Raw genomic sequence first — 16050 nt, 5'->3', positions numbered from 1 at the left:
ACCCGCCCCCCCCCCCCCGAAATGGTGTCATATGTTCCAGGAGGCAAAGTAAAAGGGAGATGGATTCAACCTCCCTTGGTGAAACTGTGATAGGAGACAACACTGCCTAATGCTCCTGAATTCAGAGAAGGGTTGTCACCTAATGTAGGCTGTGCCTGCCGGTGGGATGAGGTTGCCATGATAATGCAGATAGCCACACCCACTAATTTACAGGCCTGTAACCTTATCAATCAGCACCTGGCCACCCCTAGTCCTACTAACTGCTTATTGGATTGACCGCATGCTCTGTTGCTGAAACGCTTCCACTGTGAGCTGCAGTGTCTGGGAGGGGGGCATGCAAGACAGAAATTAAGGATTTAGCTTGCTCAGGGGAGATGTAAGGAAGTTCTTGTTTTTACTTTGTAAGGCTTGTGCACCACACCTCCAACTCTATTTGGGATCTTTTCAGACTGCCATACAGGGGCCTTTAGATGTACACCAACATCTTTTGGGACACTATCAGCCTCACCAGGAAGACACGGATACAAAATGCCAGCTATGATCTTTGTATCATATCATATACTACGACACTTGCAGCTTAACAAGTTTAAAGCGGCTGAGAGGTTCACAGTGCAATCTGAAAAAACAGAGCCAAGAGGGACTTTGGATTCCATCTTGCACTGCGATCCATTTTTTTTTGCCCACCTTCTCTTGAAAATGGCGGCTGCCTCGGTCTATAATACAAAACACTGGCCAGGAACCCAGCTTGCAGGGACTAAAGTCAGAACTCTTAATCGGCCTACTTGTTCCAAAGTGCTGAAGTCAGTGGATCAGCATAACACCAGTTTTCAGAAGGGGAGATCCACAGTAGCAGCCTACATACCTTCCTTAGACTTCCTTTAAAGTTTTGCCCAGAGTTCTTCTTTAATTAACCCTTGCAGCGGGACTACCCCTGCACTGCTAAGGTTAAGTCCTCGTTTTTGTCTAGGTGCTAACAGAAAGATGAAACAAAAAACAGTTATACTCCCCTGAACCATGGAGCTGGCTTTCTCTTCGCCTGGTCCTTCCAGCCTCTCCCCCTCTGCTGCAGAGGCCCAAGGTCGCATAAATCATCACGCACTATACACGGTGTATAGACATGAAGACGCTGAGGAACATTCCAAAACTGCTGGGTAGGAGACAGGCTTCAGACACCGGAGCAGCAGGGAGCCAGCTCAGCATTCAGGTGAGTATATAACTTAGCACCTGGACAAATCTGAGCCGTTAAACCCTTGCAGAGCGGGGGTAGCCCCACTGCAAGAGTTAAGAAAAGTTTTGCCCGGAGTTCTTCTTTAAAGTTTAAAGCCCCACACAAACACAGAATCAGGTAGGAAGCAGAATAGGTCACCTTACCTGTTAAGGCACGAAGCTTCACACAGCATGCAACATAATCATCAAAGAATATTCTGCCGCTCTTACTATAGCGTTTCACTATGGTGTTAACTGTAGATGGGTTTAATCTGTAACCTAAAAATATGAAGAGACGTCAGGCGGTATCCATCAGCACAATAAAAAGGCACTCTGTAACAAGGCAATGATCTTGTGTGATAGTAACCTAGTGGCAGGGACGCCATTCACAGTGAATCTGAACAGGTTCAGCTAAAAAGAACCAGGAATCTGCACATCCTAATCTTGTATAGGAGTTTTGAAAACCATACTGACTGCATGTGGCCAGCATTAGACTTCCTACCCAGATGGCCATAATTATATGCATAATTATAATTATATGCATGCAGGCAAGCACAATCTAACACCACCAAATCTCCCACCAGCGCCATATTCCTTACATCTTTAGGCATACAGAAACAGCAACTTCCACAAGTGGGCATCACCTTGGCAGTCAGGGTAACTGGAGAATAGATAGGGAAGTTTTTATTAATAAAAAAGTTGAGACAATAAAATGTACACCCAGCAGTCAATGAAGAGCCTTCATATAAAAAGTCTCATCAGCCTAGGCAAAAGTATCAGAACAGCGCAGCTTGAACTCTGCAGACTGGAGCATGAGTCCTTCAAAACGGCATGTCAGCTTAGGTTTACGCGTTTCTCGGGACATGCCCCTTCATCACAACCTAGACCCACGCTCCAGTCTGCAGAGTTCAAGCTGTGCTGTTCCGATGCTTTTGCCTGGACTGAAGAGACTTTTTATATGAAGGCTATTTATTGACTGCTGGTTTGCGAGTACATTTATTGTCTTTTACCTTTTTATTAATAAAAAGGAGGGAACACAGTGCGCCTAGCTATGCAATCTAATAACCCTCGAGGGCTGGGTGTTGCAACCAGTCATGTTTAGTTGCTGGAAAGAGGCAAGGGAGAGATGTGCTGCTGGCACCCCTAAAGCATTAGGGAGGGGTGAGGTTAAATACAATTCGTTTTTTTCTCCACAGCAATGCTCCCCTCTTCTGAGAAGCTATCAGTGTCGGCTGGTGACCCACATACATTGCAACAAACCTGTAATATCTATGGACAGCTGTAATGCATACTGTGATATTTACCAAAAAAAAAAAAAAAAATTCTAATGACATTTCATAAATTAGACTTCCCCAGTTGTGTTGGCTGTACATTTCCAGATCAAATATTCTCTAACACAGGAACAACATGCAGCATATTAGGAGAATCAGCTGGCTGAAAATAGCATCCCTATCAGACACATTCCACATTCCGTTCTGCTTTGCGAGGACGATCTCCAGTAAAAGTTACAATTCCATATGCTATGCTGTGGACAAATGGCAGCCCTGTGGCACTCTCCCACACTGCACCTTGCATAGAATGTTGGAGAAGAGTCCTACAGAGTAATTACGCCATAGCCCTTGACAAAACGAGATTGGGTCAGCACAGCAGATGTGATCGCCTGAAATTTGCGCAGCAGGTGAACTGCATGGTGACAAAAATATCTTACATACTGCATTTTGGTTGCATAGACCTACATCTTCCCAATCAATCTGGCAAAAGTGAGCTGGCAGTGGTGATGCACTGAGGGCATATGTCCAACACCTGACTCTTAGGGTCTCCTTCAGAGCTTCTAATGTATGCAAATCAAGATAATGGTTTTAACATAGATATACAAGAACAACTTACCCATTGCCAGAATGGACTGGTTTAGCTCATGGGGCTCCACTGATCCACTCCGGTCTTGATCAAATGTGCAGAAGTTCTGTTTCCAGGCACTTAAAGCTGCCCACAGTTCTTTGAATTCATTGAAGCCCATTTTGCCAGAAAAGTCCCTCTGATTTGGAGTTGTTAAAGAAAATTTGAATTGAAAGAAAAAAGACAACTTTCCACAATCTCACCATCAGTAACAGACAGAAATAGAAAAGGTTTACTTAATAAATGTAGAAAGAATGGAGACATATTGTTTCAGCATCAGAAGATTCCCAACAGATGTCAATGTTGATCGTGAACCTTATTCTGACAGGCAGGATCAAGCTCACCTGAAGCTAGAGAATGACTGGATTGTCTCTGGCTGATCGTACGCCATTCCTCCCACCTTCTTAGTGCACAATGGTGAGGTTAAGTGGGTGACAGGGAAGGATTAGAAGTCCTGTTGGGTTTTTAATGCACTATTGCAACAGTTAAAGTGACGCTAAACTCAGGAATTATAAAATGCATTCAAGTCCCTTAACAATGTATCTTATTTGTGTATCACTCGGGTGTAGATTCTCAAATCTCTGAATTGGTCCCGACACTGTCCTTCCTTCCGGAGGAGGGCTACTTTTGTTCCCCATGTGTGTTGTAAAGTAGCCACCGCTTCAAGCTTGCTCCAGTGATGGGACTATAATCTCAGGTTTACTTTACTAATTTGTATTGAGATTGTAGTCCATCACAGGAGTGAGCTTGGAGCGGTGGCTACGTTACAACACACAGACAATGGAGAACAAAAGTAGACACCCTCCAGAAGGAAGGACAGTGTCAGCAACAATTCAGAGATGATCTACAGCCGAGTGATACACAAATAAGATACATTTTTGTTAACATTTAAGGTACTTGAATTTTTAAGATTCAACTGCTAAGTCAAGTGTCATTTAATATTTTCAGAACACACTTTCGGGGCCTATCCTGTTTAACAGGAACTGTAAGAGATATCCCTTACTTACTGCTCCAGCAAAAACAGTATCACCAGACAAGAAGTGCATCTGCAAATAAAAATCTGTAATAGGGACACAGATGGAAATAAAAAGCTGAAGGGGTTCTAGCCTCTCTAAACTTACTGTCCCCACAAACGTGAATTAGATGGTATGGAGAAACATAGGGCTCCAACCAACTAATTGATAAATGAGAATAGTTGACAACTATTCTCGATTTATCAATTATTTGGATGCCCTAGCTCTCTCCTGCACACTGGGAGGCGGGCACAGCAAGTAGTGGGTGGGTGCAAAAGCCAGCCTGCTATTGGCTATTACAATTTGAAATGGCCAATAGCAGGCTTGCTATTGCACCAGACCACTACCTTCTATATTTACATTCTGCCGCCGTCTGCGGAGTCTTGCCACTGGCAGATGTCATTCCTGGGCTGAAGCTATTCAAGCGCCAATTATTAAAAAAATAAAACAAATTATTTTTAAAAAAAGGGGGAAAAAAAAAGTAATTTTCAGTTTCAGCCTTACAAATTCTGCTGTGGGAGGTGCCTCGCAGTACCAAATGCGCCTCCCACCCACAGTGGGATTGTCCGCACGGGAACGCATGGTACCGCAATGCAGTGTGTTCCAGTGCAGTGCGATTGGAAAAAATTGTGCTTGCAGTTTTATTCTGAAGTAAACTTTAGGTTTGCAAAACTCCATTTGTGTATTTTATTTTAAATTAAGGATGGTATTTAATTTCTTTAATCCGATTAATCGAGAAAAACAAATAATCCGCCAACTAATCAATTATGAAAATAATATTTAGCAGCAGCCCTAGAGAAAAAGATTATTCCTTTGACAATCATTTACAAGTCTGCCAACACACTGCTGCACACAAAAGACTTCTAGAAAAGGATACATCCAACAAAGCAATCATAATACGGCAGGTTTCCAGGCTGAAAGCTGTTGGAAGAAATAAAATGAAGATCAGTGTTGCATACAGATCTATTTGGTTCAATGCTATATTTTCCATTGCAAATATCTGAAATGTTTAAAGGATAAGTGCACTCATCATTTTTGCCTCTATCCCTGACCTAAATGATCCCATCCTTCCCCTCTGCAGATCTGTACTTAGAGATCAGATAGGCATGGCTTTGCTATACTTTATATAGGGGGCCACAGTGCTCCCTCTGCTGGCCGCACCTACTCATTACAGCCCCTGGGACTTCTATGGAGCCATCACCCAACAAGGAGAAGGAACCAGCCAGGATAGGAAGACTTGCAGTGCTAGACATCAATGAACTGCGGAGCCCAGGCCCTCAGATGTCGGCAAGTACAGATCTACAGAGGATGAGGGTGGGATGGTTTATGGTTTGTTCTGTTGCGTCTTCAGGGGCAGGAAGTCAAGTGAAATCTCCCGACAAGGTGGAATTCATGCCAATATAAAGGGGGAAATGTGTGAAGAGATATTCCTGGTTGCTCAGAACAAACCATGTATCTGATCTTCTGTGTGGAGAAGCCGTTGCTGATAATACAATTGTTATGCGTCTGCTTATCACTAGTTTATTATATGGATTACTTCAATTGATCTAAATATAGGTCAGTGTCCTCCACACGCTCACACCTTTACCCTACAGAGATAATACTCATCCAGGAAACACCTAGCACTCGCCATGGTCATTAATGTTTAACTGAGTACACTATTCTAGGCTTGCAAATGACAATTCATAAATGACTAAGGACAGTATTAAACTTAGTATCTAAAAATCAATACACATTTGTGTGCAAATATTTAAATAGCTTTAGTATAGAGTTCATGCAAAAAGGAAGAAGTCTATGAAAGCCATTGGGGCTTCTTAGCCATGTACTCCCAGCATGGCAGACAAATCTCAGGGAACCGTTTTTATGGCTCCCAATGAAACTACTCGGATGACTAATCATTCCGCTTACAAGGTGGATGCCTCCACACCGAGGGGAAGAGTATATGGGCATGTTCAAAGGAATGTAGTCTTCAGCATTTCATTTTCAGAGATGCACTACATGTAAAAGATACATTATATGGCTCAACCATTTTCATTGAGCGCAAGTTTTAAAAGATGTTGAGATATGGAACTTGTCATTTTCAGGTACGGGTGAGCAATCATTTTGGACTTATACATTTTGTGTCCTACTCTAGAGCACTACATGACTGTGCTGTACCGATTCTCCACACCATGTAAATGTATAGAATCCCCCGACTCATTAAAAACAATGCATCCCTACAGAGTCCTATATTGATGTAGGGGGTCAGCAGGACAAACCACTGCGCACAGAGGAAGACAGGAGCCATACCTTTAAGGAAAGGCAGAGACACCGGCACTCCACAGTGAAAAGCAAACCGTCTATTTATTGACCTGCAGCATCACAGGTATTGCAATAGATGGTTTGCTTTTCACTCTGGAGTGCCGGTGTCTCTGCCTTTCCTTAAAGGTATGACGATTGCCACCTGTTGCACCCACTTTCTCAAAAGGGATCTTGCGGTCAGGAGTGCGATGGGACCATGGACTTTCTGTGATACCTTTAAAAAAGGAAAACTCCAGAAACGTTTTTTTTTTATTAACCCTTGCAGTGGGGGGCAATCCCTTGTCTAGGTTAAAAAAAAAAAAAAACCTCCTCTGCAGCAGTCTAAGGTACCATAAATCATCCCATCTATACACAGTGTATAGATGCGAGGACACTAAGGAAGATTCCAATGCTTCAGCGGAGTAGGGGACAGGCTGGAGGGAGCACTTTTGACAGCTGGCCAGCTCAGAGCTTCGACTATAACAGATATTTTAGCGGCGCCCAGCTTCCCGACTGGCCAGAAAGCCGGCTTCATGCCACGTCACCAAGTGACGATTGGTCGGGAAGCCTGCTCCATGCTCAATCAGGTAGCCGGGCAGCGTGTAATGACTCTCTGCCTGGCTTCCAGATACCAGAAGTTCGGGTACAGGGCTAGGCATAGGAGCATTTGGGTGAATACGAGGCCAAATACTCGGTATCAGCATTGATACTAGTATCGGTGCATCCCTAATAAATTATTTAGAATAAATTATATTATAATATAAACTGTATATACCTATACACACACCTTTATGGTATAGTCAACTATACAAAGTATAGCCATATTCTAAAATATGGAATTTCAGATCACCTAGTGCTGGAAATTATATTATTATTATTATACAGGATTTATATAGTGCTTTACAATATAAGGAAGACATTACAATCACAATACAATTCAAGACAAGATGGGGAGGAGGGTCCTGCCCCTGGGGGCTTACAATCTAAAAGAGGAGGGGTAAGTGATACATGAGGAGGTAGCTGTGTGGGGATGAATTGTTTAAGAATGTGATGGTTGAGTGGTTAGGTTGAGGTGGGATAGGCTAGGTGGGAAATAAAGATGGTCCTGACTTACGTGTATAGGTCCCATGGATTCCAGCCTGTGTCAAACATCTCTGTAGTTCTTCAGCATCTACTTCACCATCCTGCAGAATAGCAGCATTTGTCTATTATTTTCACATTCAAATCCATAGACCTTCAAGAAGGCGAGCTTTACATACGAAATAAACAGACGCTGGGGCTTTTCAAACATTGCAAACTTATTGAATGCACATTTTTGTCTGCTGAAGATGGATACACAAGGGCAGCCATTGGTTTGTTTAGGCTGACCAATGCCAGGAAACATGTCCTTTTCACACCAAGAACCATGCAAAATCCTTATATATTGATTTAAATAAACAGCTTTTAAAGTGACGGAGGATGGAACCACAGCTCTCTGTAGGGGACAAAGCATCTGACATTACCAGAAGTACCGATCGCTGAGTCTAAGGTGGGAGAACTAGAATGGAGCAAAGAGACACGGGGCTACCAGAAAGGAGTAGAATACCTGGAATTCATTTTTTGTTTTGTTTACAAGGCTGCTTTAATTAAAACTGCAACTCCGCAGAGCAGATGGCTGTACTGTAGGTGGACAGGAGAGCGCTCAAGGATACAATAATGATGTATTGGGCAGGGTGCAGGAGTCACATGTAGAAGTTTTCCATGATGTAGATTATAGTGGTGGCTCTAGCGCAGCACGAGAGTGAAGAAAGGACTCGGTACTGGTAACTATTGTTTTTTTTTTTTAAATGCCTTGTATACATTTTAATTTTTTGTCTCTTTCACACTGAAAGTTGCCCCAAGAAACCCAAAGAATGAATCCTACTCCTACTATACCTCTTCACTGCAGTTTTTCATGACTAACTGCCCTTGGAGTTGTGTCGACAGCATCAGTTTGAGATAATTCAGAATTCATGGACAGGTGTGTTTGACATGCAGTTTTTCCTCTTTCCGACCTGCACTTGGCCCTTATCCAAGCAGTTTTTGCATAGACTTGTATGGAAATGCAAAACCTGCTTGAAGCAAGCAAAAGCCTGCTGACATCTGCACATTCAGGGTAAGGGACACTGTCTTTGTAAAGGCCTCTCTTCGCCAATACTCACCTTGTCAGTGTTTCATCGACCATTCCTTCCACTACATCATCCAGTGAAAATACTGAGTGATTCCAGGTATTGTTGGGAGGGGGGGGAGGGAGAGCATGCAACCTTCTCCCATATGACAGAACTTGGGTCTACCTGCCATAGTCACATGATAGTGGGGGACATTACAGAACCTCCTAGCCTCTAGCATTAGTCAACACATAATTTTTGTGCCAGTTAAGAGGAAGGAGCAGGAGAAGGCGAGGATCAGTGAATTGGTGGGGTCGCTCTACACTCTGCCCTGCATAGCCAACTTGACAGTGCATCTGTAAAAGAAACCTACACTAAGGAAAATACAGCCCACAACTGCCAACCTCCAAAAAAAAAAAAAGAAAAAAAAAAAAGTGTCCTGCTGTCTCTAGTTTCAATGGTTACCAACTCACTTTACTGTACCAGTATCTGTTAGTGACAGGAAGTGATCATTAATCCTTTACTAAATTAGAGGAAACAAAAACCAGGAAAGTGTGAGAAAGCTCATCTGTGAACAATTCACATGAACTGGTTATTCTCCAGAAAGAGAACTTCCTTGAAAAACACACCAGATAAACTGGTTTCTGCAATGGAACCAACTATTCACAGAAGAAAAGAAAGTCCATCACGAAAGAGGAACCTAAAAGTATAAATAAAAAGGCAAAACAGTTTTTAGTTAGGATTTGGATAGAGAGTGGCGAGGCCATTCAGTCTTTATTGCTGTCTTTGTCCAAGTTCGCGAGTTTCACTTTCTCCTACTGTGCCAATCACCAACGTCACCGGGAGTGAAAGCGAGAGTAAAATTGTGTGACCAGAACAGGGAGAGAGGAGAACTCCTCCATTGGGGACACTTGTTCCCAAGACAAATGAAGAGGGGATTATCCTCTCACTTCCTACAGAGTCTAAAAAGGACAGAAAGTGAAGGGAAACCTCCCTAATAAAAAACAGAAAAAAAAAAAAAAAAGATGCAAACTGCCTAGTCTAGGAGATATGTTGTCCGCACACCATTTTGCTTCGTAATGTCATCTTTATTCGTATTCCTTTAGCATGACGTGAATGCAGTTACACGTCATGCTAAAGGAATACGAATAAAGCCGATATTCCGAAGCAGAATGGTGTGCGGACAACCTATCTTCTAGATTGTATATTGTGGCGCCATCCACCAGTTGTTCCAGCACCCGTTGGATTCTGGGGTACATCAGTACGGTGTGCAAAGGGGATGTTACAAAGACTTGTGTTGTCTAGGGGGCTAAAATTAAGTTATACTCACCAGAACCACCATCTCAGCTTGCCCTTCGACCGGTCCCTTCAGCCTTGCTTTGCTCCCCCTCCGCTCCAGTGGTCTAAAGTCCTAGGAGTTATACAGTGTATAGGGTGTGAGAACGCTGAGGCACATACCATCACTGGAGCAGAGAAGACAGGCTGGAGGAAGCAGTGTAGGGGACAGCCAGGATCGTGGTTTGAGCATAAGGCCTCATTCACACGAGAAAAGGCTGGCACGTACAGCTCCGCGTTGCGTGCATGGCTGTATCGGGCAGCTCCCGGGAAGGACAGGTGCTGCGTGTGATTAGTATGCAGCCCCTGTCCTTCTCTATGGGAGTATGCGGCTGTACACTGCCCGACGCTCACCCCAAGTGCAGGTCCACACGGGTGTCCCGGCTCGGACGCGTAGAGGATCCATCCTGTCAGCGCACGAGTATGGACACCCGCAGGGGCGTGTGAGCGAAGGGTGGCGTACTCCCATAGAGACAGGGACTGCGTACTAACTACACGCAGCACCTGTCCTTCCCGGGAGCTGCCCGATACAGCTGTTCACGCGGCACGGAGCTGTATGTGCCGGCCTTTTCTGATGTGAACGAGGCCTGGTTTTTTAGCTCCCTAATCAGAACGAGAACTTAACCCTTGCAGTGCAGATTTGATTTGCCCATGGCCACTAATTAGATTCTGACTTATGCTGAATGTGACCCAACTATTTAACTTACTATCCCATCTAACCCTGCCTATGCATTGAAGAAGATGTGATAAGCCCGCTCTTGCTCCCTCTCTCATGTGACATCTCTCTAGCATTCTTGAAAAGTCACCTTTACCATTCCCGGTTGGCTGTAAAGCAAATAAAGTGGAAGTTAACAGTTTTCACAGCTGCTATCCATGGATCAGCAGAGTTCCCAAAATGTCAGTGTCCAGGCCAGGCTTAGGCCCTAAATAAGGTCCATGTCTTATAACCCAGATCTAAAAATCAGCCGTGCAAGTCTTTACCTGTCCAGCCACTGCTGTGAAATAGCTCCACATCGGATCTTGTGCAGCATACAGAGCTTGTCCATAGAAGCCTCCATGTACATTGGGTGCCATGGTCTGACCCATCATTGGCATCGAGGGATTCATGTTCCCATACTGAAATACAAAAAAAAGGAGATAATGAGATGAATATAAAAAAGCAGAATTTTCCAGCTCCCGTCGCTTCCACTGGGGAGAAGCCAGTTTACAGCCCTGAATATAGGTAGAATGTGACATTCCATAGCTGAAGAACCATAAACCCAACACTGACCTCCGACCCCAATGTTGCCGTGTGACTTGACAATAAGTCTCACCTACAGAATAAGAGCATTCCTTCAAATGATCATATCATAAATATTGCTTCGATCTACAAAGAGATAAGAACACCTACGCATTGTAACCTTCAATAAAAACAGACTGCATGGAGGATGCGTACATTTGTAGGAATCCCTTCGAAAGACACCATTTGTTCATAATTTTTGAAAATCAGCAACAGGACAGGATTTGAACAATCCAAAGAGAACGAGCATAAACCTGCCATGAAAGAAATATGGCGGCTGCTGTTGCACATTAATGCAGCTCTGTAAATATTATGGCATCATTAAATGCATATTTAAATTCAAGTACCTGAATTGGACCTGGAGTCAGCCTCTTACAGTCCCTGTGTAGCAGAGGTGGCGTGTGAGTGGAAGAAGCAGTACAAGTGGCAAATCAGTTCATGGGCTGACAAACATGCTTTCACTTTCAAGTCACTACTTCTCTCTCCTCGTATGAGGAGACTGGTGTCGCTCCCTCCTATAGTTTTCTGCAGGTAGACTATAGTGGGTGCGTTTGCCGGTGTTCTATCGAAAGCCCCAACTCATCAAAAATCTCCAACTACCTCACTTCCGGTGCTCAGAAAGACCGGAGCGCTTTACAGAATACTTGTTGTTTGCCACCTGCTGGTAAAATGCAGCTGTACAGAACTTCGCCAGTCTTTGTTTGCAGTCTAGATGTCCAAGGACCTGTAGCACACCTTACCGGACTTCCCATGTGGAAATATGGGTGCTCGCAATGACTACGGATGGCGCCGTATCAAATAAAATCGTCTGTCTATAGATGTCACCAGCACTCCAAAAATACGTCAAAGTTTGTGCGGCTCCGAAAGCGCTCAATTACACTTTGAATGACTTTGAAAATAAAATGAAGATTCACTAAAAAAACTTTTACGTATTTTGTCGTATTTGGAGTGCTGTTGACATCTATAGACAAACGATTTGTTTGCAGTCTAACGCCCAACTTGCAAGTAACCGGCAGTGAGGTAGTTGGAAATTGACGAGTTGGAGCTTTCGATAGAACACCGGGTCCCTCCCACAGCTTTTTGAACAGGTACGTGCAGCACAGGAATGAGGTTACTGTTTTTTTCACATTATAATAATTGGGTTTGCAAAGGCATGTGGCACACACAATGCATACACAATGTGGATTTATGCCCTTTGTGGGTATGGATATATATTCAAATATGTGTCCCCACTGTAGAAATCCAACCTTACTTCCTGTTCAACAAGTGGGCAGACCATAACTGAATGTCCCTGGAAAGGGAATATACAACTCACCTCCCATAATTATGGGGAACGTCTTACACAACATATATATGGTGTATGGAAAGAGTTGCAGAACTGGTTGTGCAATGGATGCTGAGAAATGTCATATGCGGCGACATGTCTCATCATGTCACTTTCCTGGAAAATATACCAATTTATAAACAAGACCATTTCCAGGTAACAGCGTGCAAAGCATGTTCCTGCACTGTCCTAGGTGTGTGTGTGTCCTAGGTGTGTCCTAGGTGTGTGTGTGTGTGTGTGTGTGTGTGTGTGTGTGTGGTTCATTACAGCGTCATTTGTAAAAAGTACAGATTGATTTATTATTAGGGATGCACTGATACCAGCTTTTTGATACCGAGTACCGAGATTTTTTCCCCCCAGAACTCATCGATACCGAGTACCGATGGCGTGTGGCTAGCAAGGTACAGGTCTAAGCTGCCCATACACCTACAGATTTTCTGTGGTCAGATGGAAAAAGTGCAACAGATTCCTCCATCTATGCTAAACTGTGTGGGTGGAGGAATCTCCCACTGGGCCAAGCTTCACTATCTTGCTAGTCAGCCCCGCTGGTCCTCAAAATGCCTGAACAATGCCGGCATCCGATTGTTCGGGTATTTTGAGAGCCAGCGGGGCCGACTAGCAAGATAGTGAAGCTTGGCCCAGTGGGAGATTCCTCCATCCACACAGTTTAGCGTAGATGGAAGAATCTGTTGCACTTTTTCCATCTGACCACAGAAAATCTGGCTTTGTGTGGAACCCCTCACTGAATTCCAAAGCTACCTGCAGAGATCAGAGAACTGTCATCCCAGCTAGGCAACTACTGCCAAGCTGAAAGTTCTCAAGAGCAGATACACCTACCACTAGTCTGCTAACAAACCATCTCATGCCGGTTACCTTATAAATGTGAATGCCCCAGGTGCCAAACCTGTGGCCCAAGGGCCCTTGTTGTGTGGCTCTTTACAGACCCTAGTAGTCAGTAGCGGGATCATTCATTTTAAAAAGAAACTGAGGCCGCTCGCTTTGTATAAGGTTTATAGACACCTTATGCCATACAGTGACTCCAGGAATCTCCCCAATCGGTACCATTTGGCCGATAATGGGACAGAGGTTCCAATTCCTCCCCACTCTATTCCAAACGAGGAGATTTAGGGTTTTCGTTGGAGTTGTCTTTTATGGAAATATACATTGTCTACTCAGTGACAGGAAAGCCCTATATACGCATATTGCTGTGATAAAGGGCGTGCTATACACCGTGGATGCTTAAGGGTTACTTTAGCAGAACAGGAGGTTGGAAAGAATGGAATTGCTAGAAAAGAGGGATAGACAGCCTAGTCACTCTAAGCAAACATTACTACCACCCACAAATGCTGCCATATAAAGAATCAGCAATGTTTCTCTTCTGCTAAATAGACGGTTAGTGCATTTCTGTCTGGGTCACTGTTGTAGAAAAGCAGATAATTGGAGAATGCAGATGAAACTAAAAACACCAAATACCCCCAAAACCGATACGCAAGTTTACACGTAAGCAGAAATATTTGCTGGTTTCTTACACTGCATCTCTCAGACATCTGTGGTGACCGTTCCACACCAGAAAGAAGTTCTGCTTAACAGTAGAGGCCACTGCAAAGCCAAAAGGATGTCGTCACACTTCCCTTATGAACTATAAAACCAGTTTAAGGCAGCAATGGGCTGATAAGTGACCTCATCTGTGACCTAACATAGTGGGTGAGGTTGAAGAAAGACCAAGGTCCACCAGGGGTGTGGGTGTGTTTAAAAAAAAATATATTTTTAATACCTCCCATATCCTTGCATTGTATGTGTGGGACAATTTCTCCCTATAACTCTTATGCACACCCGCCATCTTCATCTTTGTGAAAGTGCACAGCCCCTCTATCTATCCGATTAACCGATTAATCGAACTTAATAATCGGCTAACTAATCGATTTTGAAAATAATCGTTAGCTGCAGCTCTACTCTAGGCAGCATCCAGAGATCTCCTACAGCCAGTTCTCGTTACTGACCAACCTGTAACAGGTCATTTATAAAGATGAGCAAACTTTCGAAAAGCTCAATCTTAGTTCAGCCAATTGTTTAAAAAAACAGAAATTTCACAAACCTGTGAAATTCAAAATTGGTGAAACTAAAGTCCCATCGAAGTCAATAATCCAAAAATTGACAGACAAAAACAGTGGAGAAAGTGATGTAAAAGAGAGCAGGATGGTTCAAGACCTGACCTAGCCTAAAATCTAATAACAAAAGAACACCAGTTCCGTGGTGCCTGCAAGCATATGCATTAGGTTACAAATTAAACCCTATGGGATGTTTATGGATGTTACATGGAGACTGTACAACTCAACGTTGGCCAAAGATGAAGTTCCTCCTCACCCTGGCTGTAAAATTCCAAAGCCTTCAAAGACCGTTTACAGGAAATGTGCCCTTTAAGATAGAGTACACATGTCCTGCCTTCCTAGCCCCCTGATGTAAAGAACGGGTTTAACAAGCGCTCAGCAAGTAGAATTGATCGCTGGACGCTTGTAAATAACTGAGGACATAATATGATCACTGTGCCCCTACTTATGAATGAAGAGGAAGTGCTCTACATCACTTCCTCTTCATTCATGATTGTGGACATATTAACTCAGTTTATGAATAGACAGGAGCACTTGATATAGAGGCGTCCTGTTCGTTCATAACGGGGGCTGCAGGAAAAGATTTAGGACTGTGTCCTGTTTGGACCCCTGATATTTCCCCAAAGACCCTGACACTAAAAAGTAAAAAAAATAACACAGGTACAACAATTTGTCTGCACGGTTACCTTAGAAACAGTTTACGTCACGCCAGGTTCACTTCTACATCAACACAAGCAATCATTGATTTGTTCATTGCATCAGCAGAGTGCAATGAATGAAAATGCTAACAAGTCTGACCAGTATTTTAAAACCCAGACGCAGCCAAAACATAGCAGGAAGGCCTAGAAACTCTAAGGTGTTGATGCCACATTTGAAAAATGCCCTGCTATGCCTTGGTAAAAATCGTGTCACCGAGGCTGGACTTCTATAACTGGTACCTGTAGGCACACAACATTTGGTGCCCAAATCAACACCCCAGAACACAGACTATAGAAATTGTAAACCTTCCCCATTCTACCAAAAAACAAGAAAGCAATCATGGTTAGTATTTAGTAGGGCTGGGGAAATTAACGATGAATTCCTCGATTAATCGTTAAACTTTTTGATCGATTAAAAGTCTTTTGATCGAAAATGAAAAGACTCAGCTCTACGCCGGTTTTCGGGAGTCCCGTCGGAGATCCGGTGACGTCACCGGACTCCTCCCCCCTTCCCCAAGTGGCTCCGTCGGCTAACGAAGGGAAGGGGGAGGAGTCAGGTGACATCACCCTACTCTTCCCCCTTCCCTTCGTTAGCCGACGGAGCCACTTGGGCAGGTGAGTTTGCCCAAGAAGCACCAAGCTTCTGTCTTATCATACATACATGCATACATAATGTGGCTCTCCATTAACCCCCCTCATCTCGCTCCCAGAAATGTGCCCATTGAAATTTACTGATATTATGTTGCAATCAGGTCCTTACATGAAATGGAATGGACAGGTGCTGC

The 16050-nt window shown here is 43.7% G+C and overlaps 1 protein-coding gene across 1 annotated transcript in view; it reads right to left on the bottom strand.

Annotated features, from left to right (window-relative positions):
* Window positions 1-16050, bottom strand: part of GCA (grancalcin) — a 33632-nt gene that overhangs the window by 3858 nt on the left and 13724 nt on the right. Inside the window, exons 2-6 of the mRNA XM_018556692.1 lie at window positions 10838-10972; window positions 7510-7579; window positions 4993-5036; window positions 3094-3241; window positions 1372-1485 (exon numbers count right to left, since the gene is read on the bottom strand). Of these exons, the coding sequence (XP_018412194.1) occupies window positions 1372-1485; window positions 3094-3241; window positions 4993-5036; window positions 7510-7579; window positions 10838-10972 (511 nt within the window). The remainder of the gene's footprint in view (window positions 1-1371; window positions 1486-3093; window positions 3242-4992; window positions 5037-7509; window positions 7580-10837; window positions 10973-16050) is intronic.

The sequence above is a fragment of the Nanorana parkeri genome, unplaced genomic scaffold, assembly GCF_000935625.1.
Source record: "Nanorana parkeri isolate BGI_ZX_2015 unplaced genomic scaffold, ASM93562v1 scaffold247, whole genome shotgun sequence".
Lineage (NCBI taxonomy): Eukaryota > Metazoa > Chordata > Amphibia > Anura > Dicroglossidae > Nanorana > Nanorana parkeri.
The sequence above is the reverse complement of the archived record's forward strand: the minus strand, read 5'-3'. Positions and strand labels throughout refer to the sequence as shown.